The 19703-nt window shown below is 44.4% G+C and overlaps 1 protein-coding gene across 1 annotated transcript in view; it reads left to right on the top strand.

Moving 5' to 3' along the window:
• The first annotated feature begins 760 nt into the window (after positions 1 to 760).
• REV3L (REV3 like, DNA directed polymerase zeta catalytic subunit) overlaps positions 761 to 19703 on the top strand; it is a 242102-nt gene continuing 223159 nt past the window's right edge. Inside the window, 1 exon segment of the mRNA XM_040350250.1 lies at positions 761 to 1420. Coding sequence (XP_040206184.1) covers positions 1282 to 1420 — 139 coding nt within the window. The 5' untranslated portion in view covers positions 761 to 1281.

Below are 19703 nucleotides of genomic sequence, written 5' to 3'. Positions count from 1 at the left end.
CCTAATGACTTAGAAGCAGAGACTTACACAATTATACTCGTCAGATACTACACAAGGTTACTTTTATTTCATTAAGCCTGGTAGGCGAGTTTGTTTGTTACCTCACATATACCTGTACCTTAAATCACTGTTTTTTAGCATGCTATGTTGGCTCCCCTCATATGAGGCATGTTTCTTTTTCTTCCCCTATTCCATGTACTTGACAATGGTGTGTTTTGTGGTGTCACGTCTCTTGCAATTAATAAGATTTAAAAAAAAGACGAATGCTAAAACTCAATTTGACATCAAAATGAACACTGCTATCGTGAACTGTGACCAATAAAAACAAAGCTATTTGAGCAACTGCACTAAAATATAACGTCAGACCGACTTCCATATGAAAAGGCTAATTTTCCATTGCCGCAGTTTGCATAGAGCAGTCCCCCTCAGGCAGCGTCACGTGACAGCCGTTCTCTCAGAAGAGGAAGTGTAGTAAAACAAGCTTCCATGTCCCCACGCACCGCAGTGGTAACGTTGCACGCTCGCTGAGTGCGACTCAAAAACACGCCCACCGCACTTCCTGTCCCGTTGCCCTTCCCCCCTCCCGCAGTGCTTCTCCAATCGCGTGTGTGTTGCATTTAGACCTACAAAGGGTTACTACTACTACCGTACGTCTACATTCGTGGGCGTGGCTGCCGTACGCAGAGAAGGAGAGGCTGACGGATGGCCACGCCCACGACCGTAGCTGTACGGCCCACATTCAACCCCACTACCAGCCTGTCACTCTCCCTCCCCGTGACGTCACCATCATGGCAACAACAGCTGCGGCCGCTGCAGCCCGAGCCGTGATCGGAAGACTCGCGAGCCTGGTCCGGGGGCAGCGCAGCACGGAGCGCGAGGACCGGCGCGGGGGCGCGCTCACAGCATGAGGCTCCCGGGGGCAGGCCGTGTGTGACCGGTTCCCTGCACGTGACGCAGAGCTGGAAACAGTGAGACACGTCCAGCTCTAGTGAGAGGGGATAGACAGAGAGCTTGTCTATAGGGAAATACTTCTATTGGGATTTCTATAGCAGATATATGTACAGAGATAATAGGCTGGCCTATAGTATTGTATAGAGTGGTTATAATGCACAGAGACAGTCTATGAGTGTTCAGGGGGGAGGTAATGTAAATATAAATCCCCTGTGTAGATGCAGTGAATGTAATCCCGTTTATTTTTAGCTCGCACCTTGTGGAGGGGGGCAGTGAGTGAAGTAAGAGGGGGGGTTTGGTGCCCTGGGCAAGGGGGCGAAACCCCAGAAGATGTTCTCCCTGCGCCTGGTGACCGCGGATTATTATTTGGCTGCTCCGCTTCCTGGCTTGGATGTCACCAAATCCCACTTCAGAGACTGCGATGTACGAAGAGTGCCTGTGGTCAGAGTGTTCGGAGCCACCCCTGCAGGTAAGAACTGATGCCCTCTGGGCCAACTGGTCCCCTTGTCTATTTCAGGTACACACACTAGCTAAGTGTCCCTCAAGGGCACAGACTTGACTAGGAAGTTCTGAGCTGTCTAGATGGCTTGGTAACCGGAGTAGCTTTTCTACAATTGGGATCAGGGCAAGTGGGATAGAATTGGAGGAAGAGACTGGCTTGTTTGGCCTCCTAACGGTCATGCACTTAAGCTTTATTTGTTCATTTAAATGGTACCACATTTGCAGATCTGGTCAGCTGCTAGAAAGTATTTGCGGTGGTGGTAAAATGGATTAAGAAGGTCTGTGTTGGTGTTGTGGTAGGCCAAGGATCCTGCATTTAGGCACACCATGGGTACAAGGAAAGACACGTTTGATGGCTAATGGGGCAAGCAGAGACACACTAGAACAAAAGCCAGTCCCGAAGGCTCACGGGGCAAGGAGAAATACATTAGAGAATGTCAAGACCAGTGGGAAATGGGGCAATGAGAAAAGCATTCGAGCAAGTAAAGTCCGGTGGGTCATGGGGCAACAAGAGATGCATTATAGCAAGTCAAACCTAGTGGCTCATGGGGCAAGGAGAGACACATTCGAGCAGGTCAGCTCATGGGGCAAGGAGAGACACATTCGAGCAGGTCAGCTCATGGGGCAAGGAGAGACACATTAGAGCAGGTCAGCTCATGGGGCAAGGAGAGACACATTAGAGCAGGTCAGCTCATGGGGCAAGGGGAGACACATTAGAGCAGGTCAGCCCTGTGGCTCATGGGGCAAGGAGAGACACATTAGAGCAGGTCAAGCCCTGTGGCTCATGGGGCAAGGAGAGACACATTGGAGCAGGTTAAGCTCATGGGACAAGGAGAGACACATTGGAGCAGGTTAAGCTCATGGGACAAGGAGAGATGCATTAGAGCAAGTCAAGCTCAGTGGCTCATGAGGGAAAGAGAGACACATTTGAGCAGGTCAAGCCCAGTGGGTCATGGGGCAAGGAGAGATGCATTAGAGCAGGTCAAGCCCAGTGGGTCATGAAGCAAGGAGAGATGCATTAGAGCAGGTCAAGCCCAGTGGGTCATGAAGCAAGGTGAGATGCATTAGAGCAGGTCAAGCCCAGTGGGTCATGAAGCAAGGAGAGATGCATTAGAGCAGGTCAGGCCCAGTGGGTCATGAACAAGGAGAGATGCATTAGAGCAGGTCAGGCCCAGTGGGTCATGAAGCAAGGAGAGATGCATTAGAGCAGGTCAGGCCCAGTGGGTCATGAAACAAGGAGAGATGCATTAGAACGGGTAAAGCCCAGTGGCTCATGCGGCAAGGAGAGATATGCTAGAGCAAATCAAGTCCAAAGGTTCATGGGGCAAGGAGAGACATGCTAGAGTAAGTAGTCAACCCTTATGGTTCATGGGTCAAGGATAAACGCAAGAGAAAGTAGCCTTGGGCATAATGGGTCATGGAGACACTCACTGTAGCAAGTAGTACAGTCAGGTCTAAGGGCCTATGGAGCTAGTAGAGTCACACTAGAACAATGTTTCCCAACCTCCGTCCTCAAATAACCTCAGCAGGCTTTTTTTTTTCTCCATTGGATACAATACTATTGAGATTGATTTAAAGCACCTGTGCAAGGTAAAGGTGATTGTAAAAAAAAAAATGTCCTTTTTGGGGGGACTGAGGTTGGGAACCACTGAACTATAACAAATAGTGATGCCTAATGTCTCATTAGGATAGCAGATACACACTAGAACAGTGTTTCCCAACATCAGTCCTCAAATACCCCTAACAAGCCATTTGTTAGACATTTCCCTTAGATAAAATAGCTGTCAATAATGCCAAACTATTGACATTGATTTAAAGGGGCCTGCACAAGGTAAAGAAGATCCTAAATAAACATTCTGCCTCCAGCTACATCACTAACCTAGTCTCAAAATGCCAACCAAATTGTTCTTTGTTCCTCTTAAGACCTCCTGCTCCTTGGCTCCCTTGTCACCTCATCCATGCTTTCCCTCAAGGACTTCTCCAGAGCCTACCCCATTCCCTGGAATTCCCTACCCCAATCTGTCCGACTATCTCCTACTCAGTCCACTTTCAAATGATCCCTAAAAACTCATCTTTTTCAGAGAAACCTGTCCAGCCCCCACCTTACTGTACATTTATTTTCTCAGTCAGCCCATCCCCCACCGTTATTACCTTTTGTAGCTATTGACCATCCCTCTTAGCTTGTAAGCTCTAACAAGCAGGGCTTTCTGATTCCTCCTGTATTAAATTGCATTGTAATTGTACTGTCTGCCCTCATGTTGTAAAGCATTGAGCAAACTATCAGCGCTATATAAATGCTGTATAATAACAATATCCTGTTGGGGGTTCAGAAGACTGAGGTTGGGAAATGCTGAACTAGAACAAGTAGAGACAAGCCTGATGGCTTATGGGGCAAGGAGAGACACAATAGAGCAGGTCCCAGAGGAAATTTGTGGGTTAAAAAAATACTATATACTCCATTCACAAAGTGTTAACACAAGGATAATGATTTTTTTTAGCCATGTGATTATAATTTTGAAATCTCATTGAACTCAGCTGAAAATGGCTGTCAGTGTTAATATCCTTTTTGTATTGGTTTTGTAAATTTGAAGCCAATGTATGGCTATCGTGTATAGGCTAATGACACTAGGCCCTGAGCTTGGTTGTAGCCAACATAAATGCCTGTCGTATTTATTTCTTTTAGCGTGGTAAGATTGTGAGGCACAGCATTGTATCCAGACACAATGGCTCTACGGCTGTTTACAGTATGAGACATACAGGGGCTGTCATAATCTACCAGACATGCACAGTGAGAGCATGTGACTTTCCGACAGATTCTGGCCGACTGTAACTTGTGTGCTTGATGCAGAGGCTGTTCAGTAAAATCAATGGAGGTGGCTTGTTCAGCAGTATGATGTATTTAGAATAATGTTTATGCATTTGATTTTGTAGATTATAGGTACATATCAGCAGTGCTCCCGCCGCGTTAATTCACAAGAAAACTTCTTTGTAAAGGTGGAAAAAATGGCTTTCCCTTTGTTATGCGTTGTGTCAATGACATCCTGTTTGTGTGTCTGTGATTATGACCTGTCTACCAGAGATGTAGACCTCTGCGTAACCTCTGTAATTGCAGCACACAGGAGGAAGAAAGCATCTTTTGTATAGTTACGTTTGGGACTTGCTTAAAAGCAGCACAGAAAGGGTTTGGGGATCCTCATTTGACCTGCTGGGGAAGGAGACGGGAGCTGCCTCTCACATAGACGTGTTACCCAGAGGACAGGCAGTATTACACCTCCCACACACAGTCATCACACTGCTAATGACTATGGTGTATGCTTGTGATCACTTGGAAATAGTGCAGGATCCCAGTGCCATTTTTATACTGATTTTATTCCTCTCAGAAAAAAAAGACATTGCCATGAATTTATTGAGAAACCCACTGCTCAAATGCATTGATTAAAAATTAATTAATTGTGCTTTGTTCTTGAAAATATTGACGAGAGTCTAAAAATTTGTACAATTCAGTGGACTACAAACATTATGCTCCTTTTTTTTTTTTTTATTTACCGAATATAGAACAGTGTATTTTTTATTTTTGTATTTGTGCATGCAGTGTGCACAGTGCTTTACAAAATAAAGGTAGACAGTACAGTTGCAATACAATTCAACACAGGAGGGCCCTGCTTATGAGAGCTTTCAAGCAAGAGGATATTTTTGTAGTATTTTTTATTCAGTTATTTATCAGTGGGTGCAAGGATGTGCAAATCATATCTTTGGGCAGGTGTATTAGTTTTTTATTTATTTTTTTACAGTTGGCCCTGCTGTGGTCAAGCACCAGGGTTTACTTTTCTTTTTTGCCCCTTAAAGTTTTCCTTAACCCAGGACCCTGCAATGTCTATATCTGGTATCCCACAGTACACAGAAAATGGAATGCAATTATTTTAGTAATTCAACACTGCTGAATGCCCTTTCTCTTCAGCAGTATATAGCATGCCTGTGACGTCTATTAGTGTCTGGTTAAGGCTTGTAGGAGAAATTTTCTTTCTCCTCTCACTGTCCTAAGCTGCTTGACCCCTGACCCTCTGGACAGTGCTGATTGGCCTTGACAGGGTCCAACACATTTTTATTTTTTATACAATGCAGAGGATTAACCCATTAGGTTTACAGTTAGTATAACAAGCATGCTTTTTTTGATGCATATACAGACGGAGTTTACTGTTGTGGGTTTAGTAACACTATAATGGAGCAGACACCTTAAATTGGCTGCTTAGCATGCGCTTGTACTGAGCACCCAAGTGCTTCTGTCTGCCAGGGTAACATGAAATAAAGATTTTTATTTTTCTCATTTGTGGTTCCTCATTTTATTGGCTCAGCAGATGCGCTTCTGCTAAGCGTTAAGAGAACCCGACGCTCCTCTTTCCTGACAAGCACCCAATCGGTGCTCCATCACACTACAAGGTCTCTCACCTCCCTGCTAGTCCCCAGGTACAGTGCTAAAGACAGGCTGGGAGGTGAGTAGGAGATAAATTGTTACTGTTTTTAACATTACACTGTTTAAGTTGCCCTAAGACCCTTTTCACACTGGGGCGGTTTGCAGGCGCTATTGCACTAAAAATAGCACCTGCAAACTGACCTGAAACAGCGGCTGCTGTTTCACCAGTGTGAAAGCCTGACAGGACGAAAAAAAAAAGTCCTGCTAGCCGCATCTTTGGAGCGGTGTGTATACCGCTCCTGCCCATTGAAATCAATGGGACACCATGGCTATACCACCGGCAATGCGCCTCTGCAGAGGGCGGTTTTAACCCTTTCTCGGCCCCTAGTGGGGGGGTAAAACCACCCCGCTAGCAGCCGAATAGCACAGCGAAATTGGCGGTAAAGCGCCGCTAAAAATAGCAGCGCTTTACCGCCACCGGACCTCTTGCCCCAGTGTGAAAGGGACCTAAAGGATAAGTTTACCTTTAATAACATGTTGCGCCCATATTCTGGGCATAACGTGTTATGAATGCACTGGCCCCTGCACCTTCTCAATCCCTTCTCAAGCGCTGTGATGGTTCATTCATTCTTCCCGTCAGCATGTATCAGCTTCTTCATATGAGGAAGCAGATACACTGACAGGTCTCTCTGATTAACCAAGCGGCGGCTCTCCTCTCTCTTCCCCATACACAGGTAGGCTGCATTGGCGGGCACATGGCTGCATTGTTAGACACGGGCAGGCTGCATTGGGCATGGATAAAGTTAATATTTAAGTGTCATTTCATGAGATAATTTGAGGGTGTGATTAGGGGTGGGACATGGTAGGGGTTGGGTGGGGCAACTGGTGGCGAGTAACCCTTGAGGCCTGGCTAGTAGCTCAGGACTTGAAATTTTGAGCCCTGATAAATGCACTTTTTGTTTACCTGCAAAAAAGTGCAATTATTATTATTATTATTATTATTATTATTATTATTATTATTATTATTTTTCTGAAAAGATGAACGTATCCCTTAGAGCCGGTTCATACTACGGCGGCACGACTTTGGGGGCGACTCTGCAAGTCGTCCTGAAGACGACTTCAGAGGCGATTAGCAAAATGACTTGCAATGACAATGCAAATCGCCCCGAGCCGCCCCTGAAGTCGTACAAGAACCTTTTTCTAAGTCGGAGCGACTTGCGTCGCTCCTATTAGAACGGTTTTGTTGCATAGAATGGGACACGACACATCAGGCGGCTCAGCCGCCTGATGACTCGCCCCAGTGTGAACCGGCTCTTAAATGCCACACACATTCCTAAAAGCACCTCTGCCTAATAATAATAATAATAAAAAAAAAAAAAGCAACAACTCTTCATATTTTTCATCCTGGCAAAGCCAATTCAGGGTTTAAAGGGATATGCATCCATTGAAAATCCCTTGTGATAAAGCAATTTCTTCCAGTAGTATACCTGAATGAGACCGTTGTCTAATTTTTAGTAAAATGATCAAAAAAAAAGGCCATAAATTATGTTTAACCACATCAATACTTTTGCCAGCTTCTTTCCCAGACCAATTTTAAGGGATCTGCTCTCCTTTCCTCACCGACCTCTTCTGTGTGAGGAGAGCTGAGCCGATCGCCGAGCCGATCGCCTAGCAACCAGCTCTCTATTTTACATCACATGACGGCTGTGATTGGACACGGCCGTCATATGATCAGGAGGGCCAATCTCAGGGCCCTCCTGCCGATCGGAAATGCAGGTTTCCCGGGTGACACAAGCACATTGGGATCACGCAGCTGCGCAGGCACGCAAGCGCGATCCCCCCCCCCCCCTCCTTCTGAGGGACGTTCTGAACATCCACTCAGGAGAGAGCACCCACCCGGCTGTATATGTACAGTGGCCGGGTGGGAAGAACATAAGTAAATATATGGCTTTTTTTGTAAAAAGGAGACCTTTTGGTTAAAAAAAATAAAATAAAAATGTATTTATTTTTTAGGACACGTGTGCTGTAGACATTGGTGCTGGCGCACTGAGCGTGTCGTTAGTGAAGGCGATCATGCAGTCACTGCCGGCTTCCACGTCTTTGCTCTTGTTCAGAAGATTTCACCTCACTTCTGTGCCAATGACAATTGGATTTTGAAAAATTTGGGTTGTTGTGGAAACAAGCCTTGGTGATAAAGCATCAGTGGAAACACCTTTTTTCCCCATATTAACTTTTGCAGGAGTGAATTTCCCTTCCTAGGGGTAGATTTCCTCTCTGAGCTGGGTATCGAGTTTTAAGTATCTGGAAGTTGGCCCTTAGTGATTTTACAAAATTGTCCAGATTTATTATCACAGGGGTCTTGGCTCTTCCTCCTGATGGTCTGGAGGCTGAGAGATTTCTCAAGAAAAGAGGATGTTCGGAAAGGGGGATTAATGCCGCCGTTAGCCATAATGAGAATACCAAGAATCTATTTGCTATTGCAAGAAGTTTTTATTCTTGGCAAAAAGAAATGGCAATGCATACGTATTCAATTCCTATAGGAGTTAAAAAGGGGTTGTTGCCCAGTACCCTTAATCTGCAAGTGGTGGTCCCTTTTGGGTTTTCCAGAAATGAAATGGGCAAGAAATCTACCTAACTTTCTGGTCTTATATAGTGGTCCCATCTAGGGCTCAGTGCCTGCTTTAGTACCATGGCCTGATGGGTTAGAGATAGAGACACTATTATTTCAGCATACAGTACATCAGTTACTACCTGCTAGAATTGGCTACTCAAGGTCAATGACCATATCGGGACTAAAAGGACTTCTTTATACTGTGTATACTAGCTGTATGCCGACTCTATCAGATGAAGTCAAAGTTGTTTTTGTTAAATACAGTGATACCTCGGTTCACAAACTTAATTCGTGAACTGACTCTGGTCGCGAACCGAATTGGTCGCGAACCGAGGCACATTTTCCCATAGGGTTCAATGTAAATCCAGTTAATCCGTGCTGACCTTTTTTTGGGGGTTTTTGAAGCACAAAAATATGAAACAAATTACAATACACATTAGTACAGTATAGTAATGTATAAAGAGAGGACACTAACCTTGCTTGAGATGACTTCTGGCATGGAGGAAGGCAGGTGGGAGGCAGTTATTGTTTGGAGGGAGAGTCCCCCTCCATAAGGACATCAGGGGGATCTCCTTCAGTGAACTGTACAATACAGCAAGGACAGTACTGTAGTACAGTACAGTACTGTATGTGCTAAAAAGCACACCAAAAATCAAAAAATCACTCAAAATGTTTGCAGAGTACTCACAGTACTTCTTTCTGTGTGTCTTCTTCTCTCCACGGTCTTCCTACAGAAAGTCACGACCATGTGACAGCCTGGAAATAGCATTAAAATGGCCGCGGCTCCTGTTCGTGAACCGAGGCGGAGTTCGTGAACCGGAGCATATTTTTATGAACTTTCCTGTTCGTGAACCGAGTTGTTCGTGAACAGAAGCGTTCGTGAACCGAGGTATCACTGTATGTGATGGACAGTGCTTTCTCCACCTTGACTATATCTAAGTGCCAATATGTTGGTCCATATAAGTCACTCTACCTGGTTACTATCCTACACAACTCCTCATTAATGTAACATCTAAATGTTATGACAAGGATGCATGGGTAAAATGACACTTCCAGCGTGGAGAGTGTCGTGACACGCACGGTATGTTATGATCTAGCGTCCACATCTCACACAAGAGTAGGGCTGATGGTTTATTGTATGATGTCCTGTCATATTGACAGTTTTTTTTATTTATAATCGGGGAAATTGGTCCACATGGACCACCATGACATTGCATACAAAATGGCAGAAATACATGCACACTAAAGAAAACAAGACCGGCGGATGAGTAGCATTTGACATAAAATAACTGAACAGACAGTATCAAACACATGCTGGTAGGTAGAATCCGTGTGCTACGAACTTGGGTAGAATTATGTATATCAAACACATTTATAAGTTCCCTGCCCAAATTCCTGTGTCTGTTAGGATATTCAATATATGCCTTGTAAGGTGAGCTGGGTCACCATGGTCCCATGGCCCCGACCCTGTCCTTTTCCTAATAACAAGAATAAGAAGAGAAAAAAAAAAGAAATCAGAGATGGTATAGTTTATGGGCATTGCCCTAGCAGAAAAAGAGAGAAAATAGTCAAGGGGGTGTATGGGGGTGGGGGAGGGTGTTAATACTGGGGGGAACAGGGGGGGGGGGTGATTCACGAACATGGACCCTATATCCTCCAGGTAGATATGGAGGTCAAAAGATATAGAAACCGACCGCCATTGCCACTCGTGTGAAACTTCCGTAGATATTGACAGGTTTTTAAAGTTTTATGTATACTGCTATTTTTCAATAAATCAGCCAAGGATTTTACTCTGAGGCGCATTTAATTTATTCTCTTACACTGCACGCTCCCCTGCACCTGGAGTTCTGGAGCCATCACCGGAGGTCATCTAACACAGAGAGAATTGGGACACCCACAGAGGAGATTACATCAGGGGTTGACAAATTTGCTTGGAATCTAGGAGCCAGCTAAAAAAGTTAGGAGCCAGAAAACGCACCCCGTCCCGACGAGCTTGCGCGCAGAAGCGAACACATACGTGAGCAGCGCCCGCATATGTAAACGGTGTTCAAACGCAATTTTGAAGCGTGACATGTTGGGTATGAATTTACTCGGTGTAACATTATCTTTCATAATATTAAAACAAATGGGGATAACTTTACTGTTGTCTTATTTTTTAATTAAAAAAAGTGTAATTTTTTTCCCAAAAAAGTGCGCTTGTAAGACCGCTGCGCAAATACGGCGTGACAAAGTATTGCAACGATCGCCATTTTATTCTCTAGGGTGTTAGGATAAAAAAATATATATAATGTTTGGGGGTTCTAATTAGAGGGAAAAAGATGGCAGTGAAAATAGTGAAAAATGACATTAGAATTGCTGTTTAACTTGTAATGCTTAACTTGTACCAACGGCCACCACCAGATGGCGCCAGCTCACATCTGGTGGTAATAACTTGTAATACCAACGGCTCACCACCAGCTCACAAAAAAAGAAATAAAAATTATTTTTTTTTTTTTTTTTTGCCCACCTTCCAAGCCAAGTCGCCAGGACACTATTTCTAGTCGCCATGGCGACCTGGCGCCCGGGATTTGTCGATCCCTGGATTACATTGGGAAGTAGTCCCCATAATGACCCACATGCACAGCAGACTCCTCTTGCTGTATGGTGAAGGAGTCCAATGTATCTGTTAAGTGCGGATCGTTGACTATCCCCAGGAGGTGGATGTACTGACACCCATGGGATACGGAGCACAACAGCACTTTTTTCCCCCCAGAAAAGACTTTGTTTGCACTTGTATCACTATATCACTATATTATGCACTTTAATATTAGTCACTGGACAATTGCATTGATAGATGTTTATCCATTTTTTTTTTTTTTTGCCAGTAATATTCTTGTTTTGTCGTAGTACCCATGCATCCTTGTCAAAACATTTAGATGTTACATTAATGAGGAGTTGTGTAGGATAGTAACCAGGCATAGTTACTTATGTGGACCAACATATTAGCACTTAGATATACCGTATTTATTGGGGTATAGCGCGCTCCTGCGTATAGCGCGCACCCCTAAAGTTGCAGCGGATTCCTGTGGGAAAAAGTTTTTTTGTACTTAGTTTTGGTGTCTTGTGCGGCGGCCTCGTCGGGTCCGGCGTCCGTCTGCGGCTTCGGGTGTCCTCTTCGTCGGGTCTGGCCTCCTTCTGCGGCGTCCTCCCCGCTTGTTTCCCGCGCCGAGTTTGAATACTGCGCCGAAATATACAGAGCGCAGTACACTCGTGTATTGTCGGGCAGGCTCGGCAACTCTCGCGCTGACGTCCAGGACGTGAGCGCGGAAGGAGCCGAGACTGCCCGACTATACCCGAGTGTACTGCGCTCTGTATATGTCGGCGCAGTATTCAAACTCGGCGCGGGTATCGGCGTATACCGCGCACCCACGATTTTGCCCTGATTTTCAGGGCAAAAAAGTGCGCGGTATACGCCGATAAATACGGTAGTCAAGGTGGAGCAGGCGCTGTCCATCACATAGTTCAATATTGCCCACCAGTAGTGACAACATCAGACAGCAGCGGTTTATACATTGCCATTTTTTCCAAGGCGTGACTGCTTTCTGTTTTTTTTTTTTTGTCTTCATGACCCCTTAAACCTCATCTGGATTGCATAACGCATATATACTGTGGCAGGAAAAGTAACTTGATGCCCTGCCTTTACACACATGCATAAATAGAGGTCTGATGAGGGCTAAAAGTGTGCCTCCCAGCGCAAAGATGGAGCAAAAAATGTCACAAGCACACAAAGGATCTCCAGAGTGGGTCCAAAGCTTTAATCAGCGATCACATAGTTACAGCAGATGGTAACGTTTTAGAGCCAAGCCGGACCCCCAATCGTCATATCCCTGATGAAGGGGCCCTGCATGGCTCCGAAACGTTGCGATCTGCTGTAACTATGTGATCGCTGATTAAAGCTTTGGAGCCACTCTGGAGATCCTTGGTGTGCTGCTGGTGACATTTTTGCTTTGTGAGAACCAATCGCAATGGTCATGTGATTGGGAATCTGCTGCCCCTCCTGGCATTAAAGCCCACGTAAAGGGCCTCTGGCAGCCCACGTAAAGGGCCTCTGGCAGCCCTTGGGAAAGGCTTTTGTCTGTTTTAGTTGTTTATGGTGATCTCCTTTTTTCTTATTGTAGTTGATAGGTGTTCTTTTCTTGTGAGGATCCAACATTATGACCTGTTGGTCATTTGTGAGCATGAGATGCTGTTTGAGCTGCTTTTAGTGGCGTTTTCAAATATTCATCAAAAAGCATTTTCTCTAACCACGGGTTTTAATATTACCATGGTGACCACCCAAAGAAAATCTTAAGACAAAGTATTATTTATATACCCTTATATGCTTTTATAAATGCGTTCAAAAAGACAAATTGGATTTGGTGCCTTTTTGGAAGACTTCTCTGACAGAAAATAAGTATTTTTTTCAGGTATTTTCATTCTCTGCAGCAAATTTGATTTTGACCTTGTAATTTTTTTTCTTGACTTTTAAAAGCACAAAGGTCCAAAAGCTGCTTGACATGCCATGTTTAACTTTATTAGCAAGAAAGGCTACGATAGCAAATGTGCGGTAACTAATGCATCACATAAAATAATTGTATTTTCACAGATCAACCACATGGAATAAGTTTTAACAAGAAAAAATTACTTTTATCTAATCTAACCGAATACCCAATTTAATGTCATGTTAAATTAGTCCAAAATCAGCAAAAGTCTAGAACAAGCATGCACCTCATTTTTGTTATCATTTATTATCTTGCCTTAAGAGCTGTCTGGGGTACCTGTATTCCATTGCAGCAGCTTTTTTTGGTGGGTGGGTGGGGGGGAGAGCTCAGGTACTACAATCCTGACAGTGCTATGCCAATAACTGATTCGATTTGCCAGACCGATTCATAAAGCAATTTGCTGTCAAAATGCTGCAGTTTAGCATACAGATGGCTTCCACTCAAAATGAATATTCATTATTTGAATGACTGAAAGACTATATAAGTCCAAAACTTTTTTTGCTTTTTAATTTTTGGTTTGAGTTAGGATGTCCCTGCTCCACCTCATCCAATCGAACACTTTGCATTCATTAAGTGTAGTGTTCGATGAATGGCAGTTGTACTGAGCGAGCGACCTGTGTTAACTATGCCGCAGAGCAGCTGCTCAGTAGGATGCCCAGAAGCTAGTGACGATCAATGTAGTAGCTATGCCTACTGCGGTGATTTAGTTTCCTGCCAGGTGTGGAGCATGTATACATATATTGCTCGAAGCTGGACCTACGTTGCTATAGAAGAAAACTAGCCATACCTAAACTTCAGCTTTAAGATGAATTTGAGTGCACACAAACACAATATACTCCTAAAAAAAATAAAACAATAAATGTTAATCTGAACGATGAGACTTTGTCAAGTAAAAAGATATCAAACATGCTGGGCCTCAAAATTGCATGTGCCTGTGACATGGCAACAAACTACGATGCACAACATTTTTTCCTGAGGCAATGCTTTAAAGCTTTACAGCTCAATGGAGCTGTACCTTCTTCCTCTTTCACATTTGCAGTCACTTTTCATAGCAAATACCTAAACTTCAGTGTAACCCCACGGACTCCTTGCCTAGGTGACAGTGATGTAGATCACCCATCTGATTCTTCCTGGGATGACATGCCACAGGTCTCTGTTAGATTATGGGGGCCAGTTTGAGATTTTGCAGCTTGCTTGTGCATTCGTGGAGAATGTCAAAGACCTGGCAGAGGTCTGCAGCTTGCCTGTGCATGCGTGGGATGAAGACTAGGAGGAGGAGTTTTAAGATGGTGACTTTAGCTGCGCCAGGAGAAAAGCACATCTTCCAGAAAAAAAAAGTCTGTACTCCATGGACTAGCAACAGCCTGGACCCTGCATATGAAATGGATAAATTGCAGCTGTGAGCCAATTTTAATGACTTGTATGTCCTTGACAGTCAAAGGGTTAATGCAGAGTATTTCTTTATAATACTTTTTTAGGGCAGCATGCCCAGCACAACCTTTTCTCTTGTGAAAGTCTGTCAAGTCAATGCTAAAGCTGGCCGTACACCTATAAGATTGTCTGCAGATTTTCTATGGTTGGATGGAAAAAGTGCAACAGATTTCTCCCATGTAGGCTAAACTGTGTGGATGGCGGAATCTTCCACTGGGCCAAGCTTCAGTATTTTGCTAGTCGGCCCCACTGGCTCTCAACCTAAACAATGCCTGCACCCAATCAAGAATGTTCAGGTATTGTGAGAGCCAGCGGGGGCTGACTAGCAAGATATGGAAGCTTGGGCCAGTGGGAGATTCTTCCATCCACACAGTTCAGCGTAGATGGAGGAATCTATTCCACTTTTTTCCATCTGACCATGGAAAATCTGCAGATAATCTATAGGTGTATGGCCAGCTTTGGGCCTTTTGTGCACTGTAGCTGCTAAACAGATGTTTAGGAGCAGTTGAGCAATTTTTTCAGCAGCCCCTCAACTCTCTTCTGTTCTCTTATCTGTACATGTTTATAGTAGTTTTGAGGCAGTTAAAAGGGGTTGTAAAGGTAAAAAAAAAATTCCCTAAATAATTTTACCTTTAGTGCAGTCCTCCTTCACTTACCTCATCCTTCGATTTTGCTTTTAAATGTCCTTCTTCCTTCTGAGAAATCCTCACTTCATGTTCTTCTGTCTGTAACTCCACACAGTAATGCGAGGCTTTCTCCCTGGTGTGGAGAAAGCCTCTTGAGTAGGCAGGGTGTCGGAGGCTTAGTGTAGTATGAAAGCATTGTGTGCTTGCAACAAACTTTGTACCAGCCCGTTCATGTAGGAAAAGTGATCCGCACTCTGGTTGTTCTTTAAGAAAAAAAAAAAAAAAGTTGTTCACTGTGACTTGTCAATAAAAACAAACGCAGATGAAAGCAGTTGACACGTTTTCAGTCTATAAGGCCTCATAACCACATTACAGACATAAAACTTCAGAATAAATAAATAGTAGCTCTAAAGGTCATAGGCTCAACCCATGAATTGTCTTAATTGACCGTAGGCAATTAACAAAAAGAGAATCCGCTGCAATACATGCTGGGTGTTCCATGTGTATGCCACAAAATTTCCACACCCCTTGTGTTGATATTATGCACATTTATGTACCAGGGTTTGACAAATTTGCTTGGAATCTAGGAGCCAGCTAAAAAAGTTAGGAGCCCAAAAACGCACACCGTCCCGCCAAGCTCGCGCGCAGAAGCGAACGCATACGTGAGTAGCGCCCACATATGTAAACGGTATCTAAACCACACATGAGGTATCATCGCGATTAGTGGAGCGACAGCAATAATTCTAGCCCTAGACCTCCTCTGTAACTCAAAACATGCAACCGGTAGAATTTTTTAAATGTCGCCTTTGGAGATTTTAAAGGGTAAAAGTTTGTCGCCATTCCACAAGCGGACGCAATTTTGAAGCGTGACATGTTGGGTATCAATTTACTCGGCGTAACATTATCTTTCACAATATAAAAAAAAAATGGGCTAACTTTACTGTCTTATTTTTTAATTAAAAAAAAAAAGTGCATCCCCCCCCCCCAAAAAAGTGCGATTGTAAGACCGCTGCGCAAATACGGTGTGACCGAAAGTATTGCAACGACCGCCATTTTTTTCTCTAGGGCAGGGGTCTCCAAACCGTGGCCCAAGGGCCAGATGTGGCCCTTTGCTAGCCTTTATGCGGCCCTTGGGGCACTATTCCTCCAACTGATTGGAGGGACTATTCCTTCCACTGACACCAACAAGGGGTCACTCTTTCTTCTACTCATATCAATGACGGGATACTATTCCTTCTACTGATAGGGGCCCTACTCCTCCTCCTACTGACCACCAACGCTGAGGCCACATTTATTCTCGCTGGTGCTGGGCCCAGGACATTTTCTGCCCCCGCTGGCCACAATCTAGCCCTCCTAAAGTCTGAAGGACAATAAACTGGCCCTCTGTTTGAAAAGTTTGGAGACCCCTGCTCTAGGGTGTTAGAATAAAATATATATAATTATAATGTTTGGGGGTTCTAATTGGAGGGAAGGAGATGGCAGTGAAAAAACACATTAGAACTGCTGTTTTTTGCTACTTGTAATGTAACCTGTAATGCCAACGGCCACCACAAGATGACCACTCCTAGATTCTATGAAGGCCGCGGCCTCAATTACTGGCGGGCGCGGGACCGCCACGATCGCGCCCCGCACCATGCCGGTGATTGAGGCCACGGCTTTGCGGCCTTCTGCAGCCCTAAGCTTCCCCAGGTGCCAGATCACAATTTCTTGTCGCAATTGCGACCTGGCGCCCAGATTTTGTCGAGGCCTGATGTACACACGTGCATATATCCATACACATAAGAGAAAACGCCATAAAATACAAAAAACCATTAAACAAAAAAGATATGAAATTGACAATCCAGGCATGACCCCCCCAGAAAAGGGAAACTGGGCACTGGGGAGAGGCATTCTAATGTAGATGCAAATTCAGATCCCACCTCAGGTTTAACCCAGAGGCGATCTAGTTTTATGTGCCTTTTTAAAAGCAGAGTTCTCTGACTTGAATTCTGGGGTATCTAGCAAGCTTGTGATTTGTGAGTGGTGGTAGCCTGTGTGTGTGTGTGTGTCTGAATCTGAGGACTCGTACTCTAGCATTATTAGTTATCCTGCTTCAATATTTTCGAAAACTAACTTTTTCCATCACCCTTTAGAACTGAGAGTGACTTTCCCAATACCTGTTGTTGTAAAGGGAAAAACACATACTTTTGCGCTCCCTAGTGAGTCTTGCTCTCAAAACACAGAATTTAGGCCAAATCTGTTTCCAAATCAGGATAAAGCTACCATCAGAATTTTTTTTTTTCACATCAATATTAAGTATAGTCTGACTAAGCATGAACACAAAGCAATTGCAGCAAATGAGCGTCTGTCAGATCATCAGTTATTAGAGTTGGAAATCACAAGGGGGGTTGCTCCCCCTCCCCCTCCTGTTTTAACATTAATTCTTCATCCCTCTGTGTACTCCCTTTTCCCTGTTCAGCTCCTCCGTTACTCATGTCTTCCTGTGTGGCCCCTTCATTTCCCTCTGGTCTCATTCTGAATTCTCTACTCCTCTGCACCAAGGCTCATCGATCGCCGATCTTTACACTCCCCCCCCCCCCCCCCCTTTATCCTATCTAGGCCTACTGTTCTTTTCTTTTTATCTGTTGGTCTTTTTTATTTTATTTATCATGCACAGATGTTTAACCTTTTTGCTCGCTGTTACTGACCCCCCCCTCCCCCTGTGACCCTTTTCCTTTTACTATCAGTTGGCTGCACAGTAAGTACCCTTGTGTGCGGTCTTATCCTCTGTGGCTTTCTCTCCCCCCTCACCTCCTCACTTTTGGCTTCCTCCCCATTTGAGGAAAGGAGGTCACCGAGAGGGTTTGCTGCTGGGCTAAGGAATGCAATATACAGCTGCTCTGTGGCAGCTTCTGGCTGACATAGTGGGGCCAAGCTCCCCTGAGCAAATGATCTGTTGAAGCTCTGGCCCTTTCTACACTGCAGCTCTAATTTCAGTGCGTTGTGTTTGGGGTACAAAGCTGTTCCTTTACTTTAAACATCAGGAGTAATTGTGGTCCATTCTTGTGCCTGCTTGTTTTCGAGAGATGTACAAGACCCTTCCTGTGTTTGACTCTACTTACACCTTCTCTATAGTGAGTAGGAATTGGAGTTGCACAGAGTTTTTAAAATTATTGGGCTAAGCTTTGATATTTGGCAGACTTTGACCACCGTTTTGCAACCACACGCATTACATGCAGTTGTGGCACCGAGAAGGTGTGCAGATTGGCATCATTTTGTTGTAGTCCTAGATGTGTCTGACAAGCCGGTATTCAACTCCACCTGCAAACAATGTGGCCAGTCAACTGGGATAAATCTCAGCATTATAGCAGTATCTAGTTTATTTGGTCTACTTGGGAAGTTGGAATTGTGCCATTCCCCTTTGCAATGTGCACATCTGTGTTGGTTTGTGGGGTGCAGTGCATTGAGGGATGTTGGGGGGGGGGGGGGGGGGAGCTGGCAGAACTCCATAAACTTTGGAGACTAACAAAGGGTATTTTTAGGCACCTTTTGGTGCCTGTTTTCAGCATTTTAAATTCAGCTTAAACGCCTGCCTAAAGCAAGAGGTTTGCTTTTGGAATCTTTAATATATGGAAGTTAATGCCTCTGGTTATCTGGTTGTGCAAAATACTGATTGTGAAAATGGAGGGTCTGATCCAGAACCAGTGTTGAGCCAGTAAAATCAGAACACAGACCTGCATACTTCTAGTCTTCCTCAGAATACATGGCGAAAAAAGTTTAGCGTGACTGCTAGTCAAGAGATTGGCAATGGTCTACATATTCCTCTCAGTACAGGTATCCTTGAGAGAATTTTCACACTATAGCAGAGAGATGCGTTTTTCTGCGTAAGAAAAATGCGGCTCTCTGCAAGGCCGTACAGAAAACAATGGTTTTCTATGTGCCTTGTTCCTGCTTCCCTGCAGCTGTTATCTGCGGGGCAGAGTGGTGCAGAAAACCAACACTGCTGCAGCTTTCTTTACCATTTCGCAGGTGCGAGCCTGCGTTTTTATGAGCGGTCGCACAGCTCAGCTTAGCGCCCATACATAGAAAGGAATGGAATGTCACAAAGTGACATTCCATAAAGGCTAGAAAATAAAAAAGGAAAAACGTAAAGCACTGCTCCCAATCTGCCAGTAGCTGCAATCATTACCTGCAGAGAAAAACAGAATGTTTTTCTCTGCGGGTAGTGTAAACGTGCCCTGAAGTAAAGAGAATTTCATACTATGCATTGCATTTTACTTTATGGAAAATTGGTCTGAAATATACACTCTCCAGTTGCTATATCTGTCGCATGGAAAAATAATTGTTACTAATGAAACAGCCTTAAAGGGGTTGTAAAGGAAAATCTTTTTTTTCATAATAAGCATCCTTTACCTGCAGACATTCCTCTTTTCACTTCCTCATTGTTAGTTTTTGCTCAGAAGTTGCTCTATTTCTTCTCTGTTCTGTTCACTTCCTGCTTGTCTGATTGTTACTCACCACCGTGATGGGAGGCTTTACTGCGGTGGTCAGTAACGTGCTCACCCCCTCCTGGGAACTACATCTGTGCGGCAGGATGCTCTCTACGTGTTAGAGCAGTGGTTCTCAACCTTCCTAGTGCTGTTACCCCTTGATAAAATTTCCCAAGTTGTGGG

This window comes from Rana temporaria, chromosome 4 (assembly GCF_905171775.1).
Source record: "Rana temporaria chromosome 4, aRanTem1.1, whole genome shotgun sequence".
NCBI lineage: Eukaryota > Metazoa > Chordata > Amphibia > Anura > Ranidae > Rana > Rana temporaria.
The sequence above is the reverse complement of the archived record's forward strand: the minus strand, read 5'-3'. Positions and strand labels throughout refer to the sequence as shown.